At 44.2% G+C, this 15,791-nt stretch overlaps 1 protein-coding gene across 1 annotated transcript in view; it reads left to right on the top strand.

Moving 5' to 3' along the window:
* SACM1L (SAC1 like phosphatidylinositide phosphatase) overlaps positions 1-15,791 on the top strand; it is a 57,469-nt gene that overhangs the window by 6,974 nt on the left and 34,704 nt on the right. The window contains exons 2-4 of the mRNA XM_039228202.1: positions 9,029-9,126; positions 11,742-11,816; positions 13,300-13,427. Coding sequence (XP_039084133.1) covers positions 9,029-9,126; positions 11,742-11,816; positions 13,300-13,427 — 301 coding nt within the window. The remainder of the gene's footprint in view (positions 1-9,028; positions 9,127-11,741; positions 11,817-13,299; positions 13,428-15,791) is intronic.

Raw genomic sequence — 15,791 nt, 5'->3', positions numbered from 1 at the left:
AGAGCTTGTGAATCCCAGTTGGCTATAAGATTAAATGCATTTCTATTAAGTATAATAGAATTGCCTCGTTGAGTTTAACTTTTAGTCCTCTGGATTTTCTTTTTTATCGCCTATGTGAGCAGTAATCTGTGAAAGCAAAATAGCCAAATGAAAGTAGTCAAAGTGGAAGTAATTATTATTTAAGTATTCTGCTTTTTTGATATCTCTTCCAGGATACGTATCATCTCAACAGAAAGCAGAACTCAGGGTGGAAAGAGCCGCGGTAGTTGTCCTGTTCAGTTAGAGTTACGCTTCATGCCTGTTGGACTCGGAGAACCTCAGCCGGACAGTGTATGTAGGACCAGCGCAGTGTTGAGTGCACAGTGTTACTGTGAACTTCAGGGGCTTGATATCCTCAGCATGGTTAATGACCCAGTAACCTTCTTGGGTGGAGTCTTCTTGCCTTAACTTGTAAAATCTATTTCGCAGAAAAAGTAATGTGAGAGTTTAATGAAACGAGAGACTTCACAGCAATCGGGGGCCATTCTTTTGGGAGAGGATTTTCTCCCAGATTTTCAGTTATCATGGAGCCTTCTGTCTCAGTTTAGATGTATTTATTACGTTGAGAACTCAGTGTAGCCTGTCGACTGGTTCATTTTGAAAAGCTCCAAGTGGAGATTGTCTGGTGATGTTTTGTGGACTTCCTAATCTAAGAGCCACCGCTGCTGCCTCTTTGTCCTCTCGATAGTGATGCTGTGCCCTCCGGTCCAGTTAGCATGTGACCTGTCGGGATCTCTCCTTAGCGAGGAGAAAGGAAGACAGTTTCATAAATTCTTCTTACTCTCACTGAGCCGAAGAAAACATTAGTTAGGCGCCATAGAAAACACCTGACTTAATGTAGGTATCTGCTGACTCATTATGTTATGTTATATTGTCTGAGAATATTGATCGAGTTTCTGCTGTCTTCTTGTGAGAAATAGCAGGGGGGTGGACAGGCAGAGTCCTTGTCTATAGGCACTCGGTAATCTGTTTGGTGGAGCTCTAAAAAGAAAAATGATAATAAAGCGGCGCCCACCAGCAGAAAGTACCCCCTGGCTGGTTTACTCCAGTGTTCCTGCTGATAAGTGCCAGAGAGCCGAAGGTAATTTCACTAGCTTTTGAAATGAAACCCCAGGGGCATAAAACTACAGTTTACTGGGGAAAGCTCATATCCTGCAGATCGGTCAGTTAAAGAGCGGTGGGAAGAGGGAAGGAAGAGGAAGGCAGCAGAGGAGTGTGTAGACCTCTCTGAGTTGAGGTGACGCCCCCGGGATCATTAGTGGGCTCTGAGTCCTCACGGATCCCCGCTCTTCTTAGAAATGTTGACTAGCTGGCAGTCACCGTTCACAGCTTCATCCCTCCATTTCATAAGCCGTTTTCGAGAACATTATCAGAATCGGCTGGTGGCAGCACCGGCAGCTTGGATTCTAGCAGCATCTCTGAGAGGCAGAACCCCGCAGAGCTCCAAAAACTGTTGGGCTGCAGCTCTGCTTTGGTCCACAGTAGCTTTTTTTTTTCCCCCCTATTTTAACACATTTTTAAAATTTAATTTTTATTTTCATATAATACCTGTGAGCTTATAATAAAAAAGAGACCACCCTTCCGCACTTCTAATTCCCACTGTCCCAGAGACCTCGACTTTCAGCTTTTTAAGCTATTTCTTGTATTTTACTCCACATTTTTTCCCAAGATTTTATTTTAGGGGTAAGGAGAGGTAGAGGGAGAGAGAGAATCTCCAGCATCGTCCATGTCCAGCGTGGAGCCTCGTGTGGGGCTTGATCTCACGACGCTGAGATCATGACCTGAGCTGATCAGAGTCAGACCTGTAACTGATGGAGCCCCCCAGGCACCCCACATGACTTCTTCTTCTTCTTCTTCTTTTTTTTTTAATGTTCCTGTTGCTAATTGATCATTCTCTGTGACAGCAGTAAGATTCCTCTCCAACACGCGGGGTAACTCTGAATTCCATTGCTTCTCTGAGCCTTACCTCTGGGAGCGCAGTGCCCCCTGCGGTGATCCGTGGTTTCCCTTTAGGCCTGTTGCGCAGTTGTTGTTCCAGACGGTACCTTCGTTCAGAGAACTTCTTGTGCTGCTTTCCTATTTTGGATTCTCAGTCTAACTCTTACTCCATTTTGAAGGAAATAAGACTTTCCCTTCTTTCTAAGAGTGAGAAAGCAGTATCCTTCCAGATACTGTACATCAAAATGTTTTCACCCTATCCTCATGCTTGTTCCGTAGTGTGGCTAAGTGTGGAATTCTCCGTCAGAGATTACTATCCTGTAGCATTTTAAAGACCTGCTGTTGAATAGTCCCACGAGTGCCTTGTTCCTGGATAATCCAGTAGTGTGGCTGTTGACTATTTCAATGCTTCTTTCTCTTCTTTTTTCTGGAAACTTTAGGATTGTCTCTGTATGGTGTTTAGAAGTTTGCGTAATTACTGTGCCTTTGGGTGTGTATGTTTTTTCCATTTTGGGTTTTTTTTTTTCCTTTGAAACATTTTATTTTTTCTTTGTGTGCTCTTCTGGAATTTCTGCTGAATGTATGTTGGATATCCTGGATCAGGCTCCTCTTTCCCTCTCTCCCCCTCCCTCCTCCCCTCCTTCCACCCCTTCCTCCCTCACCCCCTTCTTCCTTCCTGTGCTTTCCTGTTTTACAGCTCTTATCTTTTTATTCTGTTCTCTTGGAGAGTTCTTCAGTTTTATCTTCCAGCCTTTCTGTTGAATAGTCACATTATTATTTCCGCTCTCAGTCCAAGAATATGTTCTTGCTTTCTTTTTTTAAATAACTATTTGGGTTTTCTTTTTCTTTTCTTTTTTTTTGTTAATGTTTATTTATTTTGAGAGAAAGAGCATGATCAGGGGAGGGGCAGAGAGAGGGAGAGAGAGCTCCAAACTGTCAGCAGACAGCTCAGCAGGGGGCTCAAACTCATGAACTGTGAGAACATGACCTGAGCCTAAATCAGGAGTCAGATGCCTAACTGCCTGAGCTACCCAGGTGCCTCTATTTGGGTTTTCTTTTTACTTACTATAGGGAATACGGTGTAGGACCTTGTTTAGCCAGGAGTTGTATCTGTAATGTCAATTTTTATTTTTATTTATTTCAATTTTTAAAATTTTTCAATTTTTATTTTTAATATTTATTTAATTTTGAGAAAGGGGAGAGAGAGTGTGTGTGAATACATGTGAACAGGGGAGGGGCAGAGAGAGAGAGAGAGACAGAGGATCTATAGGATGCTCTCCTCTGTCAGCACAGAGCCCAGCGCGGGGCTCGAACTCAAGAACTGTGAGATCACGACCTGAGTTGAAGTCACTTAACTGACTGAGCTACCCAGGTACCCCTGTTCTCAGTTTCTGAATGTGCTTTTTTTGGTTCTTATTTCACGAATACAATGTCTTTTTTCTGAGGCTGTCACTTAAATATGTGTTTTGGAGTTGTAGTCTCTTCCCAGCATAGTTCGTTCATTCAGTGGTACTTCTCTGTTTGTTTTGGACTCTGTCTTATGTGATGGAAACTTTTCCTTGTATCTGGTGATCTTTGGTTGTCATTTCATGTTTAGGAAGGAGGCACTAAAAATGGACTGGAGGGTCTGCTTGTGGGTTAGGACTTGTCAGCTGGTGGCCTTCGTGTTGAGTGATTGCACAGGAACTCAACTCTTCCGTGGTGGGGGGAGCTGCAGGTCAGCGGTCGCTGGTCCGTGCTTTGAGGACCACAAGTTGATTTAGAGATGGTATCCAGGCTCCTGTGGGAGCTCAGGGAGAGGGATGATGTGAGCTTGGCCACCGGCACAACGGGAATCTGGCAGAGGAAGAGGGCTGGATGGTGTTCCCAGCCTGTAAGTAGACCTTCCCCATGTCTCCTGACCTCATGTGGCTCTCCCCTTGGTCCTCAGCTGCGCCTCATGTCTGGGGCCAGAGAGCATCTTCTGTTAACTGTTCTAAGCATTAAATCCCATAGTAGGGAGGGCAGGTGCCTGCTGTGGGTTCGGGTGGGTGTCTGAGAACCGCCTCACCCCCACCCTAGTCCTTGTTCCCTTTTCCTTCCGGTTCTCGAGGCTTTTCAGCATATTCTGCCGCTGAGGTCTGCTCGCTTGGTTGGCTCTCAGCCCATAGGTGCTTAGACTCTGCTGACTTAGTGCATTAGCCCATTTCCAAGCGCTTTCTCTCTCTCAGACCTGCGTCTGAATGCCTAGTGTCTGCCCCGCGGCCTGCACCCCCTGTCGGTACCCCCTAGATTCCATGTTCTCAAAGAATTTCTGGACTTTTTTTAATGGAGGGTTTTCACTCTTGGAAGTTCACTTCACTATACTTCAATTAAAATTTGATTTGTTGATCTCATTTCGGATGTGTTTATCTGACTGCAAATGTTATACATGGTATTTTTCCTATTCTTAGAAAAGAATGGTCAAGTAGCAAGGTGTAACCTGCATTTCATGCTGTCTTAAAGCCAACATTGTCTCCTGTAGCTTTTTCTTGTTAGAGATTCATATTTACAAATAAGAAAGACATTCATTCATAATTCTTATTCACAGTGTATGTTCTGGGACCTTGGATAAATCAGAGGTCTGTTTTATATAGTCTTAATATTGGGGGTATGTATTTAGTAGGACACACTTTGATTCCAGTATCTACCGATCAAATCAAAGCTAAATTGTTCAGATGGGGTACATGTGGCAAAGGTATCAGCAAAGCCACCTTCCATTGTGTTATGTCTTGAAAGTGTGAACTGAAGAACTTTTCTGGGCCTGTTTCACCACCCTGTCAAGAAAGTTTGCAACTTTTCTCCTGTCTCTCTTAAAGGATGTTTTCGTTATTAGTAAAAAGTTATACCTGTGAGTCAGCCCTTTGATCCTTCGCAAAAGTACCTCACAAATGCCCGTTTATCCTTCGCTCTTCTGTGAGGTAGTCGGGGTCCACGTTTGCATCCCCAGGCCTGACGCAGGGCTGAGGTTGTGGGGCGGGAATGGGGGTGGGGTGGGGGGGTGGGAAGAGGGCCAGGCCGTGAAGGACTGGACCCGAGGCGCAGCAGCGGAGACGGGAGCGTGCTGCAATACTCAGGGACGGTCTGCCAGGAGGCGGTGTGAGGGCCATAGTCACGGCGACGTGGGGGAACACCGACGTGTGGGGTTCCCCTGGCCCTGTCACCGTGGGCGCGCGGCGGCAAGGAGCCCGCTGCTTAGTTAGGGCCTGGGCTCTTTCCAGGTGGCCTCAGAAACCGGTTTGCACCGCCTGTTCGCCTTCAGCAGCTGCTCGCTCTGGGCCCTTTTGCCCTGTGCAGGTCCCTGTCGCTCAAGCCTGTGGCCTGAAGGCAGCCCGGACAGAGCCGGCCTGTTGCCAGAGGGGCCTTGTCTTTGTTCACGGCTGTGGGGAGCGTTTTCGCGTTTCATTCAGTCCGCAGGAGCATGGATGATCCTCCCCCCACCCCGCACCTTGGCCAAGTCACCCTGGGTTTATTACTGTTTTGCAGCGGTTCCCTCCAAAATCCCTGAATTCCTGCCTTGTGCGTTGATTGTCTCCCGTTAGAAGGTAAGCTCTGTGAGTCAGGGACTCTGGACTGGTCCCCAGAACAAGGGCTGGTACGGGGCGGACACTCGGAACTTGGCCGGCACTGTGTGGCTGGTAGCTGGCAAAGTCGGGGGCAGAACCGCTATATTTTTGACTGCAGATCTGGAGGTCTTTTCGGTGCGGCTGCTCCTAATGCAGTGCTCTTCTCAAATGTTGAAGCCGTGTTTCAATCAGAGGCTTACGATCAGTTATGCGAGTGCTGGGTTTTGATTTCCCATCCAGACATGGCCTACGCGTGCGTGTCGATTGACCGTGACTCTGGGTGGTTGCTTTGGCACTGCTGGGGCGAGAACAGGTCACTGGTGGTTGACTTGACACGGAAGCAACGTTGGCACCGGACTGCTCCTTATCAGCGCTGTGATCAGTATTTCAAAAGTAAGACAACCGAGGAGAGAGTCTTTGCTGTTCTTCAGGTGCTGGAGGTGGGACACGACGTTTCGAGATGGTGCCAGCAATTGAAGTATTTCACGGGCTCGTTCAGGCCCTAAGCTGTTTAAGCCTCAAAGAATGCAGTAGGGACACCTGTGCTGCAGGGACGCTGGCAGCCGCCCGAGGGTGGGAGTGGGGTGCCCTTAAAGAGCGAGGCTTTGGAGACAGCGCTCTCTTTGAAAGCTTTTTTAAAATTAAAATGGCTATTTACTTATTTTTGAGAGAGAGAGAGAGAGAGAGAGAGTGCATGTGTGAGCAGGGGAGGGATAGAGAGAGGGAGGAGACAGAGAATCCAAAGCAGGCTCCACATTCTGAGCTGTCAGCACAGAGCCTGACGTGGGGGCTCGAACTCATGAACCATGAGATCATGACCTGAGCCGAAGTCGGATGCTTAACTGACTGAGCCACCCAGGCGCCCCTCTTTGAAAGCTTTCATAGAGAAGCCTTGCTTTTGAATTCTGTTTCTTACTAATTTTTTTTCTATTATTTTTGATCTGTTACCCACATCCTAGTCACTCGTGCTTGTGTAATACTTAACATATCATTAGCTTTTCAGGAAAGTTCTTGACATACTCTTAGCGACTTACGCTTGCACAAACCATCTGCAGATAAACAGTTTTGTTTTAATGACTTAAGACTAGAGGTGACTTCCCTGTGAGTAGATTGTCTGGAAGTTTGTCATATTCCTTTTAGGATATCTCACTTTTTTTTTTCATAGCTATATTGGAAGTACAAAGTTTACTGACATAGAGTAAACTCCACATATTTCAGGCGTACAGTTTGATCCATTTGGATGTATTTTTAAACCCATAAAACCATGCCCGGTATGAGGAGAATGGACATCTCCCTCACCCTGGAAAGTTTCCCTTGTGCCGGCAGCACCTCCCTTTCCCCCTCCGTGTGAGTTAAACCTACAGCCCCCGTGAGATCCAGCCGCTCCGCCTATAGGCAGTCACCCAGGAGAAGTGAAGGGTATGTCTCCCTTAGACCTGTGTTAGAATGTTCATGGGACCTTTGTTGTTCATACCCCAGACCAGAGGCAACTCACGTGTCTATCAGCAGGTGAATGCTTAAGGAAGCCGTGAGGTGTCTGTCCACTAGAATGTTCTTCAGTACTATACAAAGAAATGAACTGCTGATTTAGTTTGAGTTGAAGACTGCGGTTTTTAAAGCAGATTTGTCTTCTTTTTTGCGTTTTGCTTGATTTGTATTAAAATTGATTGATTTTCATTCCCTTAGCAACCTCCCCCCTTCAGTGGAGGAAACTAACCTAATATTAAAAAGTTGGTTATAGATGAACCAACCATAAAAGGATGTAAGTTGTGTTTGGGTACTTAAGGGTTGAGAACTTGTAGTCAGAAATGGTCGGTACAGTTTCTGTAATCCCACATAGCTTTTTTTTTTTTTAATGTTTGTTTGTTTTGAGAGAGAGAGAGCACCCAAACCGGGGAGGTGTGGAGGGAGCAGGATAGAGAAAATTGCAGGGTCCGGTATTGGGCTCGAACCCACAACCGTGAGATCACAACCTGAGCTGCTATCAAGACTTAGATGCTTAGCCAACTGAACCACCCACCCATTTCTGTAATCTCATCTAGCTTCACACCATCTGTATATAAGAGACAATGCCAGTGAAAGTTGTGTGGGTTTGTATCAGATTTTTTGTGGGCAAGGCAAGTGGAATAGAAGTAGGATTTAAGAGGAAAGGAAAAGGGGCACCTGAATGGCTCAGTTGGTTAGGCATCTGGCTTTGGCTCAGGTCATGATCTCACAGTTTGTGGGTTCAAGCCCTGTGTTGGGCTTTCTGCTGATGGCTCAGAGTCCGGAGCCTGCTCATGTGCTCTCTTTCTCTCTCTCTCTCTCTCTCTCTCTCTCTCTCTCTCTCAAAAATAATAAACATTAAAAAAAAAATAAAGGTTGTCTGCTGCACAGACAAATTCTTTCAAATGAGGTTTAAGACAATGAAGATTAGTTCCTGGAAAATACAAACAAAATGAAACCACCCCACAAAAATAAAACTGGCCCATTCCCTGGGCTAGACCAGCTCCGGGAGGCTATCCTTCGGCATGGCCACCAGGGCCCTGGGCTGGGTGGTTCTCACCGTCTTAGGTTACTGTTTCCTGAGGCAACCCTAACCTCCCTCACCCCGCTGGCCTGAGTTACCCAGGTGCTCTCCCCAGGAACCAGAGGGTTCTTTCTGTTGGACTCTGGTTACAAAGTCGCATCCATTCTGAGTAGTTTGTCCCAGGCCTGATTCCCCTGATGTTTATTTCTGAGATAGAGACAGAGCTTGAGCAGGGGAGGGGCCGAGAGAGAGGGAGACACAGAATCTGAAGCAGGCTCCAGGCTCTGAGCTGTCAGCACAGAGCCTGACATGGGGCTCAAACTCACAGGCCATGATGTCATGACGTGAGCCAAAGTCAGATGCTTGACTGACTGAACCACCCAGGCGCCCCACTCATTATTATTTTTTTTTTTAAACATGGCATTATAACAAAAACAAAACCACCTAAATGTTAATTTATTTTAACCTACCTTATTGGAGTTGTTTTATTTAAAATGTGTTTCTTAATATTTTTAGCAATACATCTTGCTTACTAGGAGTCAGATGTTATTCTGAGTGCTTCGCAGAGAAGCTCAGTTTATCTTCCCACAGTGCTGCTTGATGTGTGAGAGTATCCCTATTTTACGAATAGGGGACTGAAGAACAGAGGACAAGTAACTGGCCTTAGGGCACACAGCACGCAGTCTGCGGAAGCTGACTGTTCCCGACTGGGCTACATTCTGCGCCGTTGGGGGATGTAATAAATCAGGATTTATTATGATTTTCTTCCTGAGCATCATACATAAGCAAAAAGAGTTACAGTGGATGCGCAAGAACAGCAGAACTGCCATCCCGTAGCTGGGAATCCTTTCGATGTCAAATTTAAGCACCACTGAAATTCTTCCACTAAATAGCTTCTTTTTTTTCAAGGCTTCATTTTGTCTGATTTAGGTATTTATGGTTTTCCATTTCTTCTTAGGCACATCACACCTGAAAAATTCTACGTGGAAGCTTGTGATGATGGAGCGGATGACGTACTTATCATCGATCGCGTGTCCACAGAAGTCACCCTGTCAGGTATTTGGCAGCCAGGGTCAGAGGCAGCAGGAAGGACTTAGTGCTGCAGTTGTGCTTATTAAAGTAAACGCATTGGGTGTTTCTGCGTGCGGCTCCCCGAGCTTCGTCGTCTAAAATGCTAACTACTGCCACCTCGTTTGGTTTCTATGCATTCATCTCCTGCTTCCTCCGGTTTGTGAAAAAGGAAGAATGGGCTTGAAAACTTTACCATCTGTGAGGATTTAAAAACATAATTATCTCTTGATCCATTCCCTCTTCTGTGCTCTAACGGGATTGGTCTTGTCGATGTCTGAGTCCCCCTCTAGCTGTAAGATTCAGGGTATTTGAGTGTGAAAGTGGTTTGAACATTAAGTGTGTGGAATTTTAACAGCCGCTTTTGATTTTGAAAATACTCATGACTATGAGGATAATTTAATAAAAGAAAAATTATATGTATATATGCATATATATGACTAAAACTTACGTTTTGGGCAAATAATGTTCCTAAGCTTTATCTATCTATATCTTGTCTGTCTCTCCAGTTGTATTTTGGTTTTGGTTCTCTCGGGTGTGAAAAACAACTTTTTTTTTCCCAGTTGTATGGAACACTGATTTCTGGTTAAGTGTGCAATAATTTTGGTGACTAGTGTACCATGTGACATCACATTTAGAATTTCATATTTTCCTTGTTTAAAGATTCACCTCTAGACCGAGTCTTCTGTAGGCTTTTTAAGTACGAAATTTGAGTAACCAAACAGTAAACGGTCAGTAAGCAGTAAATATCCTTTGAGTGGGCAAAGTGAAATATGAATATACATAGGATAGTAAAGTGTGAGAAAGAGATGGCCAAAAACTTCTATTTCTGTGGTTATCTGGTGGTTTTGGTAAGTACCATACATAGTTTTTCTTTGACCAGATGGAATTAGAGGTCTGTTTTTGTTTGATAATTTGGCATTACCTGTGTCTGTTAGGTGATGGCTGCTTTCTTGAGAGAGTGTGAGCAGGGGAGAGAGGGGGAGAGAGGAAGGATCTTAAGCAGGCTCCACACATAGCATGGAGCCCGAGGTGGGGTCCGATCCTACGACCCTGGCATCATGACCTGAGCTAAAACCAAGAGTCAGAAGCACAACTGACTGAACCACTCAGGCTCCCTTCAATTATTTTTGACCTTTCGGTGACATTTATGTGTAGGTAGAGACCACAGACCCGTTTGAGGGGTCAAAGCTGAAGGTCATGAATAGCTTGGATGTAGAAAGGACACCACGCAGGCCTCTGTAGACACGTGAGGAGGAACTTTGACCTGAAGCCTGTGGTGATGAGGGGATGACTCACTCACCTTTGCTCTGCTAGTTGTTCCTTTTTCTTTTCTTTTCTTTTCTTTTCTTTTCTTTTCTTTTCTTTTCTTTTCTTTTCTTTTCTTTTCTGTTTGGGAATGCAGACAATTGCCATGGAAAGGGGGATTTTTTCCCCTCCATGAAAAACTAACATGTATCCTGGGGAATTAGCTGTTTTATTGCTTTTATACTCCCGTTACTATAACATAGGGCTCCATCAACAAATAGTACATTAAGTTTATCAGATGATCTCTGTATATTCAGGATTTCCTCTAAGCTTTACTACGCTGGTGTCCCCGTCTGTCACGTGCGGTGACTGCGGCAAAGCCACGCTAGGTAAATTGAATCACTGAGGGAAACAGAAGTGAATCTTAGGCCTTACTCAGAATTACTTTGTTCGGAATAACAGGACTTGGATTGGCAGCCATTTTCCAGAATAAGCTCTAGGATGGTAATTAAGCCAGGACCAGAAGAGAAATTGTATGGCCCCCTGTGTTCGGGGCCGTGAACGAAGCTGGGAACAGCTTTGTTTCCCTGTGGGCCGCGCCTCCTTAGAGCCTCTGGCAGTGCACCCTTGCGGTGCGAGTCTGGGAGACGGAAGAGGGGTGGATGTGGCAAAGTCAGTCTTTGGATGAGGAGGCCCTACCTTCCCTGCCTCGGGGGCATTATTCCCTAGCATGTGCAGGGGTGCTTTGTGAAACCCCTAGGCTGAAAGCTGAATAATCATGAAATGAATCCCATCATCGAAGATACTCTGTTACTAATCAGGGCACTATTGGTAAAGTCATGTTAATGGTGGTTCCTCCCTGCACACCCGTGTTTCCTTCCTCCCTCGTCCCCTCGTCCCTTGGGTCTCACCTCCCATTTTCCACATTTGTAGAGGTGGACGGGCAGGTCTGTGCCTTCCGTTAGTTGCATGTTGAGATTAAATTCATCCCCTCCCACGCCCGTTAACTTTCTGATTCTTTTAAATGGACAGGGACTTAGGTTTCTGACAAGAGGTTGAATACAGTTGGTTGAGAAATGACTGTAGAAGTATCCCACGGTTTACATGCTGGGGATGCTGGTGCTTGTTACGCCGGGCACCTGACTCTAGACGGCAGAGACCTTTGTATGTCACACGCACGTATGATTTCATATTTTGCCAAAATGGACATCGAGCTCCTGTGAAGAACTCCTCCTCCCTCAGAACAAATCATGCATGTTGACTGTGAAGTGGCTCCTGAAATAAACTAAATTTCCTTTTCTGTTGGAGAGCTTTTTCTGTGTGATTTTTCTTTTTTTTTTCTTTTTCTTTTAAAGTCAAGAAAGATATTCCTCCTTCAGCTGTCACAAGACCAATATTTGGTATCCTGGGCACAATCCATCTGGTGGCAGGTAAGAAAATAAGCTAAGATGGGCAAAGAAGGTAATTAAACTGACACGGCAGAAGATGAAGGCACACTTCCTGTCATGCTCTAGGCAATAATATAGGTCAGGTATTTGTCATTAGGTTCGAAAAGTGACATATTCGAAATGACAGGTGGTTACATTTATCAGCCTGAGGTTCTGCTAAAAAAAAAATAATAAAATTTTTTTGTGTTTGGTTTTATTTCAACTAGAGTTGAAATCCTTAGCCAACTAGACATTTCCTCATATATCCTAAGAGTACTTAAATAAACATCTTCATGTACTGATGGACCAGAGGATTCTATATCATCGGTCCCGTTTCAAGGATGAGTATGACATAGTACATGTTGGAGACTATTACATGGTTCTGAGTTGTTAAGGAAAGTGATTTTGTTTACCTAAATGTTGTTTCATGGAACTTAAAAAAATTCCTGTACTGACAGGCACCGTGCTAGAGGTTGAGTTAGAGAAGATGCTAGGCCCTTTGGTCTTGCAGTTCACAGTCTAGTGAGAGGTGCATGTAGGTAGGAAATTCCCGCAGTACCTTGGGACACGGTCTGGGAGACAGATGTACAAGGAAGACTTCCAGGAAGGGTAGAACCTTGCACAGAGCTTCAGAGTTAATGTCATGGTAAAGGCTTAGCCTGTTTTACTTGTGGGAGGAGGAGGTGGCCAGGGTTAGGGCTGGGGTACTGTTCCTGGTGCTGTGATGGCTTCTTAATTCTGGATGCTTCCTCTTTGTGATGTTGCAGTGACCAGTTGTATTGCCCCGGTACGTTTCTTGGCCATTTATGATGACTTGAAGGATATAGGGGTGGAGTAGGCGGGACGTTATCTATCCTGCAGTGGCCAGGTCTCGTGACCCATGATGTTTTAGCTACGGACTGGGAAGGGCATTAGCAGAGGCCTATATGCATTGGGGATGGCGGGAGAGAGGAAGGTTTTCTGTCTTTTACACTTCATCTGCTAAGATCACTGCCTTTGCTTTTATTTTTATTTATTTATTTATTTATTTATTTATTTGAGAAATGCTTTGACCTTTCAGTAGGAACTTTTCTAAATAGTGTGCTGTTCCTTCTAGTCATAAATCCTAAGATCCCTCTTATTTATTTATTTAATTTATTTTTAATGTTTTATTTATTTCTGATAGAGCACAGAGGAGGGTCAGAGAGAGAGGGAGACACAGAATCTGAAACAGCCTCCAGGCTCTGAGCTAGCTGTCAGCACAGATCCTGATGCGGGGCTCGAACCCACGAACTGTGAGATCATGACCTGAGCTGAAGTCGGACGCTTAACCGACTGAGCCACCCAGGCGCCCTCTAAGATCCCTTTTAAAGCAAATGCGGCCTGTTACCCATACAGCAGTGTGAAGTCCTGGCCCGCTGGCCTTTAAACAGTAAGGACTTCGGCTACTTTTGGCTTTAGAGTTGCCTTTTTTATATTTATGTGTGTTTGGCTTTGCTTTTTGCAGGTAATTATCTAATTGTCATTACCAAAAAGACAAAAATAGGTGAATTTTTCAATCATGTAATCTGGAAAGCAACAGATTTTGATGTCCTTTCTTATAAGAAGACAATGTTGCACTTAACTGATATTCAGGTAAGAAGTGGGGTCACTTCCTGATTGTGGAACCTGAGGCAGTACCTTGGGGGGGGCGGGGGGAGGTGGAACAAGGGATTTTGGTGGATTTCTGTTAAGCCTAGTTATTTAAGCAGTGCAGAGAGCGAGGTTCCCCTACACACCTTTATACGTAGCCATAAAACGTACTATTTAAAAGTCCTCTGTATGTTTTATTGTTCTTGGTTTTTCTTTTAAACAGACTCAAAGTCTTAAATTATGAGCTTTTCACATGTAGAGGAAAGGACAGACAGAAAACAAATCTCTTCCAACAACCAGATTTAACTTCATATCTTTTCTGTAAAGAAATAAAACATGAAATACCTTTGCAGTTCTGCTCATCCCATCTCATTCATTCCCTCTTTGTCCAGAGAAAGCTTTCTTTTACTGCATGCGAATAGAAGTGCGTGTGCGTGCGTGTGCCCAAACAGCCCCCCTTTTGCACGATGCGCGTGTGACCGGATTTCCGTTACTGTAGTGTAGGAACAGGGCCCCCCAACAGCACAGCTTACATTGCATTGCCCTGGTATATGAGCTATCCACCCGGCAAATGTGGACATGCAAAGAAGCAAAAAGCGACAACTGTAGACGCAAATTTTGGATTGAACGCAAGAGCGGTGGCGCTTGCCCTTCCGGAGGCTCTCGGTGTGCAGCCAGAGGTCTTAGTGAACGTGGTCTTCTTTCTTGATGTTCACGGTAAAGCAGTTGTGAAGAGAAGGTTGAGGATGACCCAGAGAAAGTGACGCTGGCGACAGACTTCACACGGGAGGAACTCTTCGGGTGTCCCGTGACTTGGGGAGTGCCAGGGCTGAGGCATTGGAAGCGGACTTAGACTTGGAAAGGCGGACAGTTGGCTGGGGATAGAGACTGTATTACGGGTTATCTGAAAAGAAGGCAAGCACCCTGCAAGCTACTCTTTTTAATTTTTTTTTAACGTTTATTTATTTTTGAGAGAGAGACAGAGCACAAGCAGGGAAGGGGAAGAGAGAGACACAGGATCTGAAGCAGGCTCTGGGTTCTGAGCGAGCCGTCAGCACAGAGCCCGACGCGGGGCTCGAACCCACAGACTGTGAGATCATGATCTGAGCCGAAGTCGGTCGCTTAGCCGACTGAGCCCCCCAGGCACCCCCTTATACTTTTTTTTAAATTTTTTTAACGAAGCTACTCTTGATAAACTGTTTGACAAGAAGGAAAATGTTTTTGATTCTCAGTGTTTCTGATGTTTTAAATTCCAGCGTAACTAAGTCGCTGTGTTGTGTGCCTGAATACTACAACCCTGTGTGCCCAGTGCTGAAATGAAAACTTAAACCATTAAAAAGAAATAAGTTACAGTGTGCTAAATAAATACTAGCTTCAATACCTTTCCGTTTCCCTGTACATTTACAGCTTAGAGAAAGAGCGTTTTTAATGTTTTGGTAAAAAGTTTTTAAAGCTCCTATCACATCTATGGTTTTTCCCATTGGTGATCAAAATGGTTAAGATGATCCGCTTTAAGATCGCATGGTCATTTCACAGTCCCACCCTCTCATGCAAAATCAAGATCGCCTGTGTTCATATTCAAACAGTATTTTTGCATGAAGTCTTTTTTTGAAAATTACATGAGTGGTGTCACCCTGTCCTAGTTTTTGAAAATTAACTTTTTTAAGCCAGCACTGTGTTTAGAGATTGACGCTTAGTGTTTGTCTTCTGACTGATTTTATTTACAGTATTTGCTGTTTCAAAATTTTGACTTTCATTTTTACTCCCAAGATTACAAAATGTTGGCTTCTAAAAGAAAATTTAGGATCCTAAAACATGTAACACGTAACTCTCCCATGGTAAACATTTCTAAAAATGAGCCCCAGTCCTTACTACCTTATTGACTAAGTCAGACTGTAGGATATGCTTCCATACTTTAAAGTTGAAATTTCATTTTTACTAAATATATTAATATATGTCAATATGTTCATTCTCTATAAGTCATGGTATTTAAGGCAGTAAAAATGGTTGTATTTAATAGACCGATAATCTTTACTTGAACAATTTCTTCTTGTTGCTATACTTGATTGTCCGGCTGTCCAACTAATTTTAACATTGTCCACTGCCTATAATTGGCTTATACTTTTTGTTCTTAAAAAAAAAAAAAAAAAAAAGTATGAGACCAAATTAAAAATTTCGTAGTATGTAGGTTTTTAACATGCTATTTGTTGGATAGTCCTTAAACGTTACCAAACATCAGTTGTTTTTTAAAACAAGGATAAAAGTAAATGTCAGTCTCGATACTCGTTGGGAAAGGCAGCTGAAATGATGACCAGAAAGTAAAGATCAGTATTATTTATACCGGATATTTCTTTTTCAGATCTTTGC

This window comes from Hyaena hyaena, unplaced genomic scaffold, assembly GCF_003009895.1.
Source record: "Hyaena hyaena isolate Hyena2069 unplaced genomic scaffold, ASM300989v1 scaffold_30, whole genome shotgun sequence".
Taxonomy (NCBI): domain Eukaryota; kingdom Metazoa; phylum Chordata; class Mammalia; order Carnivora; family Hyaenidae; genus Hyaena; species Hyaena hyaena.
The sequence above is the reverse complement of the archived record's forward strand: the minus strand, read 5'-3'. Positions and strand labels throughout refer to the sequence as shown.